The sequence below is a fragment of the Danio rerio genome, chromosome 6 (genome assembly GCF_052040795.2).
Source record: "Danio rerio strain M-AB ecotype USA chromosome 6, GRCz13ab, whole genome shotgun sequence".
Taxonomy (NCBI): domain Eukaryota; kingdom Metazoa; phylum Chordata; class Actinopteri; order Cypriniformes; family Danionidae; genus Danio; species Danio rerio.
Genome location: NC_141026.1, coordinates 31,127,868 through 31,147,556, shown reverse-complemented (window position 1 = coordinate 31,147,556; position 19,689 = coordinate 31,127,868). Strand labels below are relative to the sequence as shown.

The window sequence follows — 19,689 nt, the reverse complement described above, 5'->3', positions numbered from 1 at the left end:
TCAAAGCATATACTAAAGTATGAAAAAAGTGTCAAACTAAAACAACAAAATCACAAGATTTTTATTTTTTTGTTTCACCTCAAGAAGAAAAGAATGTACGCAACACATTTCGCAATGCCTTGGCAAGGCCTAGCTCATTTTTATAATACTCCTGCCATCCACTGTACAGGATTCGCTGAAAATCCCAAAATTTACCACTGGAATCAATTGTATGTATCCTAAATGGGTAGTGGTATCGCGCGGGCCTTACCTCGCTGTAGGATGAGGGAGCATTGGTCTCCAGGTACAACATATTGGCGCTGAGGTTGAGCAGTGCAGCTGCTGTTTGCTCCACAGGCTCCAGGATTCTTACCCCTAGTTTTCTTCCTTTTATCCCCTAAAAGTGTGATGTGGGCTTCAGAGGTAAATGGTACGGGCTTAAGGTCTCTATAGGAATTCAATGGGATTTCTATATATACCACAGCGACAAAGAGGGGAGGTTCCAAGAAGCTACCTGTCCAACACCCCACCCTGCTTTTAGGAAGGTGTTGCCCGTCTTCTGGCTCCGTTTTCAAGATTTAACTCTAAGAAGTTACGAAGTCTGCACCAGACCTAGATGTCTTTCCAAAACAGCCTTTTAATTGCTGTCATTTTCCCTATTATATCAAAAAAAAGACTGAATTATTATTTAAAAAAAACACACATTTTGACCTAAATTTCCTTTAAACCATTTTCAAAACAAATGTACATCTAAGATTTTCAAAATATGATATAATTGTAATATTTGCGAGTGCAGATTATATTTTAAATAAAGTCATGAAACAGGCTCCAAAAATATTGAGTCAACTGAAAATCTCAGAGGCCAAACATTTAAGCAATTTTTGCATTAATAAAACAATTATTATAACTACAATCAAATGAATCATCTTTAAAAGGAGATATTATGAGTTGAAATAATAACATGATAATTTGACACTCTTAATGGTTTAAATACTTCAAAATGCGATTAAAAAATTGCATGGACAAAAAAAAAAAAGTAATAAAAGAATGACTGCACTGATAGATGGTGCCTCCAGACACATAATTTTCTCTAGCTTTTTGGAGGGAATCTGCTTTATAGAACTGCGATGACCTTAGAGCACTAAATTCTCTTCAGTTGTAGCATCCATAGCCTGTTTGCATAAGAATGAGTCTCTACTCACCACCCAAAGAGCCTCTAGCATGGCCCTGTGACAGTCGCATGAGAAACAATAGGACTACGGTTGACAGCTTGTATCTATCAGAGATCACTGGTGTAGATTTGTTTTGAACACACTAATGTTGTTTCAGATAGATGAGAACCAACCCACTCCATTGTGAATATTTAAATGTCTTTATGTTAGATTCATCAGAAGATACAGAACAAAGAAAGCCCACTGCAGGTACTAATGTCATTTCACACTACAAAAAGTGCAAGTTTTTAAACAAACTGTACTGTAAGCATCTAATTTTTAATTTTTTAACCAATTTATTTATGATCATCAGTGATGCCAAAACATGTTTTAATGCCACTTACCGGTTTGTAACTCAACAATGAAAACACACTGAACAACAAGCGGTCCCACAACAAAATGTGATCAAATGTGTTTTCGACTACCTCTTGCTGTGGTTGAAAGTGAACTAGTTCAAAATGTGTTAGACGCTATTTTCATCTGTATTTAAAGAAATTGTTTATCAGTCATCATTTACTCACTTTTGACTTGTTCCAAAACAGTTGAAAAATAAGATATTTTGAAAAATGTTTTAAACATTTCAAACATGAATGCAAATATTAGTATATGTTTTTCCTACTATAAAAGTCTCCAACATTTCCAACATTCTTAAAACATCTTATTTTGTGTTCAACAGAACAAAAGAATTCAAACTGGTTTGGAACCCCAAATTAAAATGCGGAAAATTCATTTTTAGGTGAATCATCCCTCTAATATCACCCACTTGTGATTAGATAGATAAAAATGTGGTGTATAGGGGTCCTTAAAAGGGTCCTTTGTCAGTTCTGAGAAAGGCAGATGGCAGATGATGTCATTAATGAGTCACTTTTAAAATATATGCTATTAAAAAACATACATTTTTAAACACCTATGTAACACCATGAGCAAATTTCTTCAAAACAGAAGCTTGCACCCTCCTGGGGGTAGATGCTGCTATTCAGAGCAACTTTTTTGTGGGGGGTGGGGTGGGTAGCGTTAGCTAAACAAGCTTCTAATTACCTTAGAAAAACATTGGTTGCAATCTACAACAGGGGTTAAAGCCTTCACTCCTGTGGCACTTAAATCACAGCAGGCTGCTGCTATAAATTGAGCTGAGGTGCTTTGACTACACTGACTGCAAATGAACTTCTGCAAAATGAAAACAATCAGAAAGACAACCTAAACATTCCACACTACGTACAATGTGCCTCTAATACACAATCATTTTACAAAAAACTATACATTATTTGATTCTCATTATGCAATGCTCTCCAATCAACTAAATGATCATTTAATGATTCATTTTCTTTTCGGCTTAATCCCTTTATTAATCTGGGGTCACCACAGTGGAATGAACCGCCAACTTATAGTTTTACGCAGAGAATGCCCTTCCAACTGCAACCCATCACTGGGAAACATCCATAAACACTCAATCACACACAAACACTACAGACAATTTAGCCTACACAATTCACCGATGCCACTTGTTTTTAGACTTGTGGTGGAAACTAGAGCACCCAGAGGAAACCCACGGCAACACAGAGAGAACATTCTCCACACAGATATGCAAACTGACCCAGCCGGGGCTCGAACTAGCAACCTTCTTGGTGTGAGGTGATTGTGCTACCCATTGTGCCACCATGCTGCCCTACTAAATGATTAATAAATTATAATTTTATTCTATATTGAAAATATAATGGAAAACATTGTCATTATCCCTTGACATGGTTATTACAATAAAATAAAACTAGAGTTGAGAGTTTTGCTTTGTCATCAGAGGAATTTCAACTTTGTCATCAGAGGAATAAATGTAAATATAGTAAAATCTATTCTAGGACTGTTTCAAATAGTGATAACAATTATTATTTCAGCCATGTTGAAAGTAATTTGTATAAAACATGTTAATAACCAACAATTATAAAAAATACAGCCCTTAAACTTTGAACAATATTGTCATGCAGAATATTTGCTTACTCTTTTTTATTACTCGTACAGAAAACAAGCCCAAGACTTTTATTCATTTTTATTTATTTATCTTTTATTTTTCCAGGAAGGTACTAATAAAATTAACAAAAATCCTTTTATAATGAGAGTCCTGTCTAAGATGACCATATAAACAAGTTTAATTAATAGCGTACTTTTAAGATAATATGACGTACAATACACAAGACATGAATGATTTATTACTATAAAACTACACAAAGATCATATTGTACATCAAGCCTGTAAAAAACAACAACAGCAACATGGCTCATTCAATATATTTTGTTTTATTTAAACAAAATTGTTTTATTAAACAACTATATCCATTAAAAAAAAGAGTTTGGCCACCTAACATCTTTTATAAATAAATAAATAATAATAATACATACATTTTTTTTATTTAATAAATACAATTTCAAACAACAAAATTTCAACTACATTTAATATTGTTTATGTTTCTCGGGATTTTTCATGTTTATTAAAATTGTGGACGGTGCAGTGACACAATGGGTAGCCCTATTGCCTCACAGCAAGAAGGTCACTGGTTCGAGCCTTGGCTGGATCAGTTGGCGTTTCTGAGTTTGCATGATCTCCCTGTGTTCGCGTGGGTTTCCTCCGTGTGTTCCGGTTTCCCCCACAAGTCCAAAGACATACGCTATAGGTGAATTGGGTAGGCTAAATTGTCCGTAGTGTATGTGTGTGAATGAGAGTGTATGGGTGATTCCCAGTGATGGGTAGCAGCTGGAAGAGCATCCGCTGCATAAAATATATGCTGGATAAATTGGCAGTTAATTCCACTGTGGCGACCCCAGATTAATAAAGGGACTAAGCAAAAAAGAAAATGAATGACTGAATATTAAAATTGTATTTAATATTTTTCCTTAACATATTAATTTTTGCATAGACTAATGTTTGGTTTAATTTGGGTGTACTCATTAGATCTTAAGTTTAGTTATTTTGTTGCAGTTTTGATTTTGTAACTGACAATTCTAATGTATACACACACATATATTATTGTAAAGCATCCTATGGAAAAATAATACTTTAAAATAGAGATCTGTGATGATCATTTATGCTGAGCACTGTATATATATATTTAATTATTCAAAAAAAGGAATCGCTTCTATAGTGGAGTAATAATCTGAAAATAGTTTCCAAAGCTATAAGAGTAAGCAGATTTTTTTTTTTTAACGTTCTCAATGCACTCCAGGCACTCCTAATTAAATTCCAAATGAAAATCTAATCTAGTCTATAATGTAAAATTAAAAATAAACAACATCATATTTAATTTTCTTTGTCAATATAATGACTAACCTACATTATTGCACAGCAAACAATATCAGGTACCTGAGTGAACATTAGATATAAAACATTTTATTTTTTAAAGATAAAACAGAGTTGTTAATAAATCAATTATTTTTAATTTCTTTATTGCACTGGCTTGAAATGCTAACTCGGGTGGAGAAGTTATTTATGTGTCCCACCGGGGTCAGAGGTGGCAGCATTAAGGGACAGCCTAAGGTGACAATAGTCAAAGTGCACAAAGGGCTGGACCCCAAAACCTGACCCACCTAACAATCACAAATTATACCACAGGCTGCAATCAGGAGAAGTAAAGCCCCTAAAAAGCTTTTGCTTTAGGGAGGCTATCCATGATTTAAAAAATCTAGAGATTAAATTTGCAACATCGTTCCCAAAAAAGCAGATCCCTCTGGTTTGAAATTGCTGATGGTTCACACAGCCTGTGGTTTGTTAATATTAAAAAAACTAAATGATATTGCCTTTGTCTTTACTCCTTGTATTGTTTTTTTAAATATATATACAAAATGTTGTTTGATTGTATACTGTTATTTGAATGATTAATGCTACTGTTGCTTCTTTTAATTGTCTTTATCTGCATATTAATACGCAAATTATTATTTATAAATATGCAGACGTTTGGTCAAGTGGAGTAATGGTCGTGCCCGACTGAGCCTGGTTTCTCTCGAGGTTTTTTAATTCGAGGTTTTTTACGTTTTTTTCTCGCCACTGCTGCGACTAGCTTGCATGGTTCAGGATCTGTAGAGCTGCGCATCGATGGGTTTGCTCCTCATTGTTTGGACTCTCAGTAGTAATTAATAAACTACACTGAACTGAACTAAACTGAACTGACCTTAAACTCGGAAAATGTAACTACACTGTTTCAATTTACTATGATCTTTTATATGAAGGTGCTTTGAAACAATCTACATCTTTAGTGTATTTTTTAATGGATTGTTTGCAGGAATGTTGTAAGTTTATATGTATTTTGATGTTTGTATGTATTGATTAAACATAGCTTTGCTGTTTTAGAGTGACTGCAGATGGAAAATAGACTTTTGTCTAATTATTGCACATTGTATTTTTTTGCATCACTCACGCATTGTCCCTGTCAAATAAACCTGAAATTATGAAATTGCATTATGTTGGATGTCAGGATATTGTAACTTTTGCAATAATTTTTTTGCATTTTTGCACTTGGATTTTTGACTCTGTAATTTCGGTTTTAGATAATGGTGTGTGGTTTTTGTTTTGCTCTAATTGAACAGAAAACAGGTGTTGTCAAAGATATTTGAACTAAGACTCTTGCAGCTTGACTCTTATTTTCATTATGCTGGTATATGTATTCATATGCTCAAAGTCACACGTGCAAAACAATTAGGCTTAAATTAGGCAACCGCTGTGAGGCAGGGTTGTGAACCTGACTGAAGCTTCTCGGTGGCTCAGACAAAGGATGCTGCACTTAGATCTGTATGGACACTTAAAGGACTGTTTAGGCTTACAACTCCTGGATTAGTGAGGTGTCGTGTGTCAGGTGCTATAGAGTTTTAAAAACACCTGTTCAAGAAACTTGCCTAACCCATTTAACAGAGTGAGATTTATTTTATTAACTTTTAAAAAATTTATTTTACTGTCCTATATTTTTTGTTTTATGATTTAATTTTTTTATATTTATGGAAAAGAAACACATTTAGTCTACATCACCCCTTTAACCCCTCTTAGGTTAAGAATGTGTTTTATTTTTCCTTCTCACGTTCTTTCTGTTCATATTTCATTTGTTTAATTCATTTTATCTCACTTGACTTCATGAACATTTGTGTTGTACTTTAAATATTGTTTTATAAATTCTACAACTTTTTTGTTTTGTTTCTTAATTTCATTTGATTTATTTTGTGTATAGTCATTTATTTTATTTCTTGTTATTCTGAAAGACACATGTTCAATGTGATCTGCATCCATCTTTAACAGAGAAATTAGAATAAAAAAAAAAACAGATTTTTTGGTGATACCTTAAATAAGGTTGTATTAGTTCAGGTAAGTTAATGCATTTAACACTGAACAATACGTATATAAAATGTTTGTTCATGTTAACATTAGTTAATGATAACTGAAAAAAGTGTTGCATGCAGAACTGTTGCAAACAATTTATTTGTGTTGAATTTAAACAAACAATTTTAGTTTAATAATGTTCAACTTAATTTGTTTGTTTAAATTCCACACAAATAAATTGTTTACAACCACTTAACGTAAAAAATTGAGTAAATCCAAGGAATCATCTTTGAATAATTTTTTTCAGTGTAGTTGTTCATTGTTAGTTAATTGTACCTAACTCATGGTGCATTAACTAACATTAACAAGCATAAATTTGGATTTTCATAAGCTATTAGTAAATGCTGAATTGACATTGAACAGTATTAGTGAGCATTATTAGTTCACTTTAGTAAATACATCAACTAACAAACCTTATTGTAAAATGTGACCAATTTAAGAAGCTATAGAAAATGTAAATGTTTTTTTTAAATGATTTGTTTACATTTTATTTTGTCACAATTAATGCTATTAACTGGCTTAATACCAGCATGCTATTAATATATTAACATTCTAAGTATAGCTAAAATGTATGATCTTATTCTACATCCTTAGTCCTACCCAAAACCTAAACCCGAACTACTACCCTAACTATTAATAAGCAGCTAGTTAGTTTTTCATTGAGCTAAAAGTCTTAGTTAATGGTTTGTTAATAATGTCAATTGTGACAAAAAATAATGTCATTTTGCATCTCCCCTTTTACAGAGAATAGAGATAAACGAAGAGCATTTTTTATTATTATTCATGGCTATATAGTTTATTAATGAGTAGTGTTTTGAGAGACACTTGTCCAAAAAAAATTCCCCTTTACATCTATAACAGACAAGTGAGAAATAAAAAGAGCGAGTTGATTTTGCTGTATTTGGTTTTACATTTTATTTTGTTCATTTTTTTTGTTGTATTTTTTCCATCCACCTTTACCTATAAGTTAGATTTAAATAACTGACTTGCATAGTAGCTATACTTCACAATAAGCTGTTTGTGATGTCAAAGACTAAACACCTGTGTACATCAGAGAGCAAAAGTCAACACCTGTACTCTGAACTTTAGCACTGTTTTACAGCATAATTGGCTGTACTAGTCGTCACTACCATGTTTTGATCCTTTTCTAGCCTTTGCAGGATCGTATTCTGCCAATATTTGTTTCAAATCACTATGACGTCTGACTTAAACCGTATCCCATCAGCCATTGACCAGAAATAAATGAGAAAAAAAGAATAATAATAATAATAATAAAAAAACAATAAAACAGTTAACTCCTACACAAGCACATAGACATGCAGAGCCTAGTGATGGAACTAGGCTAAAGGTCACTGTTGTTATTTTTAAAATAAAACAAAGCAGCAAGATATTTTGAGCTACTATTTATAAGTTTTCTATTTGTTAAGATTGGGTTTAAAATGGAAGCAAATATGCAATGCTTCTGAATGCCTTTATGCACATTTATGGAGAGAAAAATGGGATGGTGAAAAAAGGAAAAGAGTAAAAGAAAGGAAACAGAGACAGAAAGGAAAGAGAGAGAAAAAAGAGGTAAATGTTTACATGGATTACTCTGTACCTTGCCAGTACTGTTTCATTTTGCTTGAGGCAAACTGGTGGGGTGAAGAGTCAGCAGTGATTTAGCAGTTGTGAATTAAACCGTGGAGGTAAATCGCAAAGGAAAAGTTGAAGAGAGTGACACATAAAATAAAATCAACTAAACATACAGCTACAGTCAGAATTATTAGCCCTCCTTTATTTTTTTTTATTTTTTTAATATTTCCCAAATGAAGTTTAACAGAGCAAGGACATTTTCACAGTATGTCTGATAATATTTATTCTTCAAGAGAAAGTTTTATTGGTTTTATTTTGGCAAAAATAAAGCAGTTTGAATTTTTTTTAAAAACATTTTAAGGTCAAAATTATTAGCCCCTTTAAGCTACATATTTTTTCAATAGTCTACAGAACAAACCATCGTTATATAGTAACTTGCCTAATTACCCTAACCTGCCTAGTTAACCTAATTAACCTAGTTAAGCCTTTAAATGTCACTTTAAGCTGTATAGAAGTGTCTTAAAAATTATCTAGTCAAATATTATTTGCTGTCATCATGGCACAGATAAAAAAACAGTTATTTAGAAATGAGTTATTAAAACTATTATGTTTAGAAATGTGTTGAAAAAAATCTTCTCTCCGTTAAACAGAAATTGGGGGAAAAAATAAACAGAGGGTCTACTTCAGGGGGTACTTCAACTGTTCAATGTTTTTTTTTTTTTTCTAAAAGATTTGGATAATATAGGGACAAACCTGGACCAATGTTTTAAAGGGCCATGACACCCCCCTCTTTCGGTTAAAGTCTACTTCAGAATTTTTTCAAAAGATGCATAATTAATGGGCGTGGAGCTCCGCAAGCATCGGGCAGGAGTGGGCGTGGCCAGCAGGGGAGAAGGGGAGCGAATAACTGCTGCTGTCAGTTAGCTCACAAAATGAGACACAAAGAGGAGACGCATGAGTTTATAGTTTACAAAGTTAAAATGCAAAAAAATGAACAGTGATTTAATGCCCTGCTACATTTGTTATTCGTAATTTCATATACACATAACCACAATTTATATAATTATAAAGATGTGTGTTCATGTAAACACTATAAATGAGGACTTCTCCCTCAATCCCCGTATCCAGCAGACTCAGTGCAGCAGGTCTCTATTTTAACCATTAACCCTGCTGGTAATCTGGAGGATTTAGGCAAACACAGCAGCAAGGCGATGTGTCTGAATGTGAACGAACTCCTGATAAAAGACAGCGTCCGCCATTCTCTAATTCTCGTGCTGCTCTCCCGACAAAAATGCTAGCAGCACACACACAGCTTTGCTGTATGATCGGCCCTGACAAGATCGCGGGGGAAAACATGCAACAAACCCCGTGGATGATGGAAACAAACGCATATGAGCCTTCATGAACGGCTAAATACTGTGCCGTGGTTTCCGTGTCTCTTAGCTCCGGCTTGACACTGGCAGGTCTCATGAATAATTAAGCAGCCGGCTCTTCTCATAGGATAAGAAAACTCCGCTATGAATAATAATGAGAAACCGACGCGTCATCATTGCACTTGCAATTCTGCGCTACGTCGCCGATTTTGATCCCGCCCCAAAAATCATTTTAAACCCGGAAGCTGAAATTAGCTGACAAAAGCTCAAAATTATCCAGTTTTCCCCACAATTAAAGCTGACAGGTGCTAACATTGTCTTAACTGATGCTCAACACACACACATCTGTTAATATAAAAAAAGTTCTCCGGGGTGTCCTGAACCTTTAAATGACATATTTTAACTTGATTTTGTCTATATTTTACACCAAATTTGTAAACTAATTATAAATAATTGGGTAATATATGTTGTGAATATGTACAGTTGAAGGCCAAATTATTAGGCATACTATTTTAAATAGTTCTCAAATGATGTTTAACAGACCTAGAATATGTTCACAATATTTACTGTAATATATTTTTTTTAATGAAAAATTAGCTTTATCTTTTAGATTGGCTGAAATGAAAGCATTTTTAAAAGGTCAATTTTTTTAAGGTCAATGTTATTATTAGACCCCTTAATAAATGTATATCTTTGTTTGGCTACAGAACAAACCCCTGTCATTTAATAACTTGCTTTATTAAACTAACTTGCCCAGATAACCTTTCCTAGGTTTATATTGTACTTAAAACTGAATACTTGTATCTTTCAAAATAACTAGTAAAATATTTAGTACTGTCATCGTGAAAAAGACAGTATGAAGTAGTAGAATTTTGTTCTTAAAAGTACTGTTTAAAAAGTGTTTTTAAAAATCAATATTTGACTTTTGATATTTTTTAAAAATGATTCATATTCACAGGGGGATAATAATTTTGAGTTCAACTGTATATTCACCTACAACTGTAAATAAAACATGTTATAGTTTTAAAGATCTGATTTATGAAAATAAATTTCAACACAAAAAAAATCCTTTAAATAAAATGATGTACATTGCAAGGCACTATTCAAAACGTTTTAGAACTCACAAAATTGTAAAAATTTATACAAAACATAAAGGGTAAAGAATAAGGCAAACAGTAGCTATAGAGAATGGATGGATAGCGGTAAGGAAGCACACCTTAATTATGTGTTCCTGCCTAATGCTGAGTCAGGCTCTACTTGAAAAGAACCCTACAAATGACTAATCAAGGGCTCGGGCAACACAGCCTAAACAAACCATTGCCTCACCACCTTCAATGCATTCAAGGGTTACATTATGTTGAATTCTTGCTGCTCAGCAACACCTAAACCACTTTAGTGGTCAGTCATTTTTTTTTCCACCAGTTTGTCAGCCTCTATCTGAAATCGAATCAGTTTGCAAAACATATAACCTCTTGTACTCACTTTGAGGGTGCAGTTTTGGTACAGATATTTGTTTATATGACGAATGCAGTGTTATAAGTTTAACAAAATAATAATTTTATAGATTTACCTAAGGCAGCACGGAGGAGCAGTGGGTAGCACAATCGCCTCACAAAAAAAAGTTCGCTGGTTCGAGCCCTGGCTGGGTCAGTTGGCGTTTCTGTATGGAGTTTGCATGTTCTTACGTGGGTTTCCTCCGGGTGCTCTGGTTTCCCCCACAGTCCAAAGACATGAAGTACAGGTGAATTGAATAAGCTAAATTGGCCGTGGTGTATGTGAGTGTGTGCAGGAGTGTGTGGGTATTCCCAGCACTGATTTGCAGCTGAAAGGGCATAAGCTGCGTAAAACATGTGCTGGATAAGTTGGCGATTCATTTCACTGTGGTGACCCCAGATTAATGAAGGGATTAAGCCAGAAAAGAAAATGAATGAATGAGGTTTAACTAAACAAACCTACAGCATTCAGTAGAGTTTAGGATTTTAGAATCTATTTGATTTTTATGTAATTGTTTTAAATTAAAACAATTAAAAGTGACAAAAACACTCATTGTTTTAAAGATTTTTTTATATTTAGGACTAATGTGCCAAATAAATGCAGTGTAATATGCATAAAAACATGACACTCAAAAAAAAGTGGTGCATATGTACCCTGGCTTACCTATTTTTTATATATTCATTATAAACAAATATTATAACAAATAATAATGCAGTTTCATAATGGGTAAGTGTAGTTGAAAAGGCCATCATTATTATTATTTTTTTTTGTATTTGAAATTGTGTTTCAAAAATAAAAATAGCAGAATGGGCCTATCATGAAATTCAGGAGGAAGTAACAAGTAACAAGCTAACTATTTAAAAATCTCAGAACTCCCTGCATGACACTTCACCTTGTTTAATAGATATTACTATGGTTATTTTGAGTTTTTTTGTCACCAGTTTTGTACATTACTATTTTTGTTACATGTATTATTAATAAAATTATTGCATTACTTTAGTCTCAAGAGTGTTACCATGGTGGTATTTTGTAGTTGTGTGAATGACACTGAGCACCTTCTATATAGAAGTATTAGTGAGGCACCAGTTGTGATTTTTCTTGGCTGATTGCAATTGCAGATTTTTTAAATAGCTTAGTTTAAATAGTTCTCAAACGATGTTTAACAGAAACTGTTCCCAATATTTCCTATAACATTTTTTTCTTCTGGAGAAACAGTTATTTCTTTGAGTTTGGCTAAAATAAAAGTATTTTTTAAAACAATTTTTAAGGTCAATGTTAATATAACAAGTAACAAGTTAACTAACAGAAAATAAAAGCTACACTGTAAAACATAAGATCATTGATTTTAATGATGAAACTGTAAACATGCTACAGCAAAAGGGACGTGATGGTGAAAAATCATAGATTAACAATGCCCAAATTTGTGTGCTATTTAAAATCACTGACATAAATGTTTCTTTTTCTCTCATGAAATTAATATTTATCGCATTGTTTTAGTGTCATGTGCTACCATGATGGTGTTTCTTTTATGTGTGAGTACATATTTACCTTCTCAGTGTGCAGAAAAGCTGTTTGTCAAGAGATTTTTCATCACCACTTTTTTGCTACTTTCTGCAGTATATTATAAATTTATTTGCAAATGTTCAAATATTAACAAAATAAGTAAATAATTGCTTATTATAAACTTACTTAAAAAAAAAGTGCAATTAAATCTGAGAAATCTAGCCACAGATCGAGATTTTTTTTTCAGTTGCCATATGTAACATATGGACACAGATGAGGACAGATTTTCAAAATTAAAAAATATATTAAAAAGTGCATTTTACACACATTTAATATTTAAAAAGTGGTTTCCTTTATTATTTTAAGATGGTCCGTTTGTTGATTGTAATTTGCATTGCATCTACAGTACATGCCAACTAATTCTCATTAGATTATAAGCAGACTGTTAGGTTGGGGTTAGGGTTAGTGTAAGTTCACATGTACTTGCAAAGTTTCTTATAGTCAGTTAAATGTCTGTTGAAGGAGCAGTACCAAGAGATATTAAGCAGACAGTCTACTAATACTCAAATGGACCTTCAAAATAAAGTGTTACCTTATTTTGTTGAGCTGTTTCATCATTAGCTTTAGAAACACTAGCTGACAGTACACATTTAGCAGAGCAACAGCTCAATCTTGCTATAATATCAGATGAGCTGTTTGATGTCAGGACACAAGCTTTCCTCTTTCACATTCCTCTATTCTACCTGACTCCACCTCTCTCTCGCTTTACCATCCCCCATCTCAGCCTCAGTCACAGCGGCAGGTGCTGCGCTTAAATTGTTGCCCTGCAGCTAGAGAGAAAGCAAATCTTCACAAGAAAGAGCAATTTCAGATTAAAACATAAAACCACAGCACAATGCAAACACTGAGGACCCCTGGGGCTACAAACAACACACATCATTTGATAAGTAATTAAGGCGGCAAACTTTTTTCCTAATTCTTTTCTTCTGGTGAAAGATCACTCATTCAACGATTGCTCATAAGCCAGTTATAAAAAAAAGACAGATAAAGAGTTCATACAAAAAGGAATATTATGTCTCAGCGTTTTTTTCAATGCAAGTCAATAGTGTTTAGACCCCCAAAATCTTCAAAATATTAAAGAAAGTGGATAGTAGTAATCAGTTTAAAAATATTAACTTTGGACACTGAAAATACACCATTAAAGCAGGAAAAGCCAATGAAATGTGAGTTGATCCACTTTTAACTTGAGTTGGATGAGATGTGAGCGCAGGGGTCAAACATCAATCAAGAAAAAAAGAAAAGAAAAAACACAGTGGAGTTCAAAACATGTAAAGAACTAATGATTTCATGTTTGCATGAAAAATGCTGAAAGGAGATGAGAAATATTTTTTTCATATTTTTCCTTTTATAAATAAGGCAAGCAAACAACATGAACATATGCCTTCATGTTCTCTTTTTTTCTCTTCAATTATCTACTGACATTTTTGCATATGTACTTAACTGCCTGGAAAACTTTTTTTAGCACTGATTGGAACTTATTACACTGTAGAAAAATTATGGTTAAAAAAACTGTAGTAAATGATAACATGTTGTCAAAGTGTAAGATTTCACAGTGTGTAAAAGTGGCACCATGTTCCAAATTTGCTGCCATGACCTCCCAAGTTGTTTAATCTCGAATCTTTTTTTTACACAACCAACTTGATTCAAGCTGATTCCATAAATGATTAAATCAGAATGCGGAGGTAAAACATGCTGCTGTGCCCCTCATCTGTGAAGGTAACAGCCTCTTCTCTCTGAACTGTCCAGCAGCAGAGGTGAAAAATATGCTGACCTCCTAAAGCATTAACAGAGATCATTTCCCTGTACTCGAGTTAACCTCTCTGTTCCAGGTAAACAATGCACATATTGACTGACAGCAAAAATTATGATGGATTAATTATATTAGTTAAACATGTAAAATGTAATTTAGGACATTTTGAGGACATTTTAGAGCATTTTTGATAGGATTTTAAAAATCTTTTTTAGCTATTTTTTTTTTTTTTGCTGAGCAAGTAAAATGTGTTTTTTTTTTTACAAAAAATTGTTCGCCCAGAAAATCAAAAAATATATCCATAATATAAAACTGTTATATAAGTACAAAATATTATTATATAAAATATAATATAAGAAATAAATATATATTATAAAAGGTATACATGATATATATTTAAAGATATATAAAATGCTTTTTTTTTGATAATATAGGGAGGAGGGGTAACTTTTCAAATGGTACATTTGCACTTAAAGGGTCCATATTGGTACATCAAAAGTATATATTAGTACCTAAAAATTTTAAGAGAAACACTTTTGTACTTTTTAAGTACTAATGTGTATCCTTGAGGTGAAACCAAAATTTACCTTTCTTTTTTTTACTAATAGATAAAATGCTGTCCCTTTATCAAAGGTACAAATCTGATCCACGAAGACACCATTACAGTAACAAGACACTTTGTAGCTTAACAGTGTCAAAAATGCTTACCAAACATTTACTTAAAATGCCTTAAATGTTTAGTCTACAATATCTATGTTTTACCAGTTGTTTTTTATTATTGTATTATAGAAATCAATAATTAATGTTTATGGAAATCATTTATGAAATCACTTTGCCTTTCCAGTAATATTTATTTTCAAAGATATTGTAATTAAGGAGGAGTTGTTTAACACTTTTGTACCTTTTATATGAGAACAGTTGTGTACCTTCATTTCAATTTACCAAAAAAGGTACAGAACAGTATTATAAGAGGTCTTTTCTGCACCATATAAGGTACAATTTTTACAGAGGTACAAAACTGTTCCTCAAGGAACATTATTTCTACCACTGGGTACTTTTTTTCTGAGAGTATAGTAGATACAATTTTATTTTAACAAATGTAAATAAATGCACAGGTATTTGCTTTGGTACTTGAAAATACACATGAATGAACTGCTGCATCATTAATAACTTTTAAGACTTTAAAAATAAGTAAATACAAATCTAAGGCTTATTTGAAATATTTCAATAAGTCATTTGGTTATTTATGTCAAGGAGCTGTAAAGATGTGAATAAGTAACCGTTGTGTCAAAAAGGAAAAATTATACCACACTGAAAAACTTATACTGTATGTGATTCAAGGACACATGTCTCAATTACTGTATGTGATTTAAAGGGAATAAAATAAAAAAGAAACAGTAGCCTTTGCCATGTCAAAAGATCAGTGTTGGGAGTAATGTGTTAGAAAAGTACTGCAGCCTTACAAAACAAATAACTTTTTGCTGTAACATAGTTAGAAGGCATAAACAATCAGGTAAAATGAATGTGGAATAATATAATAAAACAAGACAGCACTATATATATATATATATATATATATATATATATATATATATATATATATATATATATATATATATATATATATATATATATATATATATATATATATATATATATATAAATAATTTTCTGCTGTTTTTTTTCTCATTTAAATATTTTATATATGTATTTTTTTTAAAATTGCCTTTAAGTTCTGCTTCTGTAGATATTTTAATGAAAGTATCTCAAAAGTAATAGAGGAGTATTTAACCCATTTAAATTCTGAGAAAATAAGAATAAATGTAACAAGTATTCTGTAATGTTTTACCGTTTGTAAGTAACTTCCTCAACACTGCACAAGATGATAGTTTTCTTCTACAGTTAAAACCAACAGATTATTACACTGCCTATAATGTGATAAAAAAAAACACACAACTGTTCAAATAGTAGAAAACCTAGCAATTACGACAATTGCACTTTTGGGAGAACTATCCCTTTAATGGGATGGGCGACTATGCCCACTGCACCTTTCATTATATTTTTTGTTCTTCAGAGTTTAATGAGCATCACAGCCCCAGCGATTGGCATGTTGCCCTAGTTTCCAGCTTTTCGATCAACATGAATGCTAGCTGGCAGACGACAGAGTGCTAGCGTGCCATGTGAAGCACCACGCCCGATCTTTACTGCGAGGAAGATGGGGGCGGGTGCTGTTGTATGGGGGGTATTAATCACCAGATCAAGAGAAAAGATAATCCCTCAGGGCCAGAGAGGCAAAGCGTTGCTCAGTCTCTCCCTTTTCTCCCATCTTTACTACCGGACAACTGCATTCCTCTGCTGGGAGGGGAGCCACGAGCACCTAATTCTCCTGCGAGCCCAGAAACATTCAACCAGGCCTCAGAGTCAGCTACAGGTCATACACCTTACGTCAAACTTTCCATTGCTCTTCTGTTGTGTATAAATACAATTCTAGAACTATACGTGTTGATAGAATCTCCCCGAAGGATACATCGATTTTTGCTTGACCTACATCAACTATCGGTTGTTAAACAGTGTTAAAGATCAATTACTCTTTTTATGAGATTTACATTCGATTAAAAACAGTTAAAACTAAAAACTAATCATGTCCAACAAATATAGAGGGAGATGCTAACTTACATCGAAGTAGAAATCCGATGTGTAGTATTTTTGTAGTTCTTCATCTTCACAATTCATTGATCCACTTCAGTCCCTTGGAATTTTTAATGCTCATTTAAAAAAAAAAAAAGGCTTCTTGCTCCAGCATGACACAATACTCTATCTGAAGCACTTCAGACTGGATGTGCCACCGTAGCAATGCAACGGTATTATCAACAGGACTTTTATATTTAGAGCTGTTCATCCGGACCTGGACATACCTTTTGACTTGCTACCAAAACTCTTCAGATTGACCAGGGAAATCCCATAAACACCCCAATAAACACAAACACCCCCACATGTGAGCGTTAGTTAACTGTTTCTACTGGGGCTTACCACTAAATTTCCCACTACTGAAATTATTCACTTGAGTGATCACACTAAGCAAAACCAAGTTTCATGTGGCAAAATAATTGTACTTCTCTTCTTAAGAAATGAATATGCACTTTTACAAAGTCATTGGCAGATCAATATTTAAATCCAAATTACACTTAAACAAGACAAATAAAAGAACAAAACATCTGGACAAAACAACAGAGAAATTCTGATTCCTCTTGTGGTATTAAATATCTGCTGCTTCGATCAAAAATGCAGCCGACCTGGGACCATTCAGTGGAAGGTTTGAAAAATTCCCCAAATACATTTGTTTTAAGAATCACGGGGGATTTTAGCAGAATTCTATTAAAGCAAAGAATGGAAAAGATTATTGCATTGCTAAAATATTTTTAATATAGATTTATGCTACATAGCGATTCTGTTAACAATCAATGCTTTATATTGTTAAGCATTTTTAACTTGGCAATGCTATTACATTACCTGTAATCAAATGTATATATCTGTGTGATATTTTAAGTTTAGAAAAATCAGCTTTTTATGAATTAAAGACCCAACTATAAAGCCAACACATATTTATGTGAGAACTTGCACCTTATTTATTCTGACATACTGATATGTGTTAAGAAGATGAGAATCCCACAGTAAGTCTTCTAGACATTGCAATTTCCTTGGGTCAACTCTTATTAAGAGTGTGTTTACACTTTAATTTGACTAAAACCAATTCTGGAGTGACTGTTAGTAGTTTTCAATGAATTTATTTGAAGTGTAATTGTTGCCATTTGGAGCCTGGATATATTTAAACATTTTTATTTGAATTTGAGAAATATTATTAACTAATCATGAATTTTTATATAATTTATTTACAATACAGTTTCTAAAGTAAAATATGAGAGATTTGCTTTGTTTACCACAAAGTGGATCATATTGGATTTAATTGTAATCCTTAAATAAAAGTTTAAAAAGTAATTGTTTTTTAATTTCATTTTTAATTTGTTTAAAATATAATAATATTTTTAAAATATTATTATTTTTTAAATATTTAAAAAATAATAAAATATTATAATATTTTGTTTCAAATAAAAGGAGTATTTTAGGTACTATACTCTTAAAGCCATTCTGTGTAAATCTGAAATTTTTTTAATGAAATCTTGTGCAGAAACAGCAAAAAATGTCCACAGATTCTGTCTGGCCCTACTACTATTTCAAAAACTCTTCACAAGTTCACAAATATTAAAAATACCATCAATTTGCATTAAAAAAGACAGTATAACTGTCTTACCAATAGAACCAAGAGAACTGAACTGCCTCTGTGAACATATCCTAACCTTATTAAAGGTTAATAAATATTTGGAGGAAATTTTAAGGGCAGCCATCAGCTATGTTTGGCTAAATTAATTGAGGAAGATCAGAACCAGAATTCTATATAGTCTGAAATCTTGAAATTCGAAAATGTGTCCTGACCACTGGCACCTCCTCAGATCTTCATGTCACTGCATTATCACTGAAGAAAGTGTGCTATTTAATCACATTTTGATGCAGTTTCAAACGTGCAGCAGTTTAATGAAAATAAGTACTTACTGTAAGGGGCTCCTCAGGCCCATGCATTGTGATGCAGTCCATGCTAATCTGTATAGTATTGGATGCTGATCCGACCGAAGAGCCCTCAGAGAAATTGAGCTCGATAGGCTGCATTGAATGTAATGCAGACCTAAAACAGAGTGAATTATATATTATATATTTATATAAACCTTATTTTATATAAACCTTAATTTTTTGACACATACAACAGTTACAGGAGCGCTACACTTTTTTTTTTCCCTTAGAGTTAAGAAATTCGTTTTACCATTTTTGAATCCATTTAGACAACCTCGGGGTCAGTGAGGAGCACTTTTAGCTTAGCTTAGTTAAGATTATTAAATCAGATAAAACTACAAGCATCTCACTCAAATAATAAGCAAAGATTTTCACCAATTATTTTGGCATTTAAAGCTTAATTCTTCTGTAGCTTCACTGTGTACTAAGCCTGATGGAAAATGAAAAGTTACTATTTTCAAGACAATAATATTACACAACACAGTGGCTGACATTTGACAAACTTTTGTTAATATTATCAAAACAGACCGCTTGCTTGCACAGGGAGCATGCCTTGCAACCATAAGAATAGTTGTGAGAGTTGATTCAGAACTGTTTTCAGGCACTTGCTAATAAATGTGTGTGCAGCAGCCATATAGCAGCAAAGTTCATTGAATATTACACTGGAATGAGAGAATAGTTCCAAGCCATATTGGCTGTATAACAAACTTTAATTTTCCATAGCACTCAATGTAACTATAGAAAAGTCAAAGAAAATTAACTCTTGAAAGATTTC

General features: G+C 32.8%; 1 protein-coding gene across 50 annotated transcripts in view; it reads right to left on the bottom strand.

Annotated features, from left to right (window-relative positions):
• The window catches only part of tp63 (tumor protein p63), a 118,623-nt gene that overhangs the window by 36,489 nt on the left and 62,445 nt on the right, over positions 1-19,689 (bottom strand). For 33 of the 50 annotated variants that reach the window (XM_087254923.1, XM_087254932.1, XM_087254925.1 and 30 more), the window contains one exon: positions 18,900-19,029. In XM_087254923.1, coding sequence (XP_087111049.1) covers positions 18,900-19,029 — 130 coding nt within the window. 50 annotated transcript variants of the gene reach the window in all.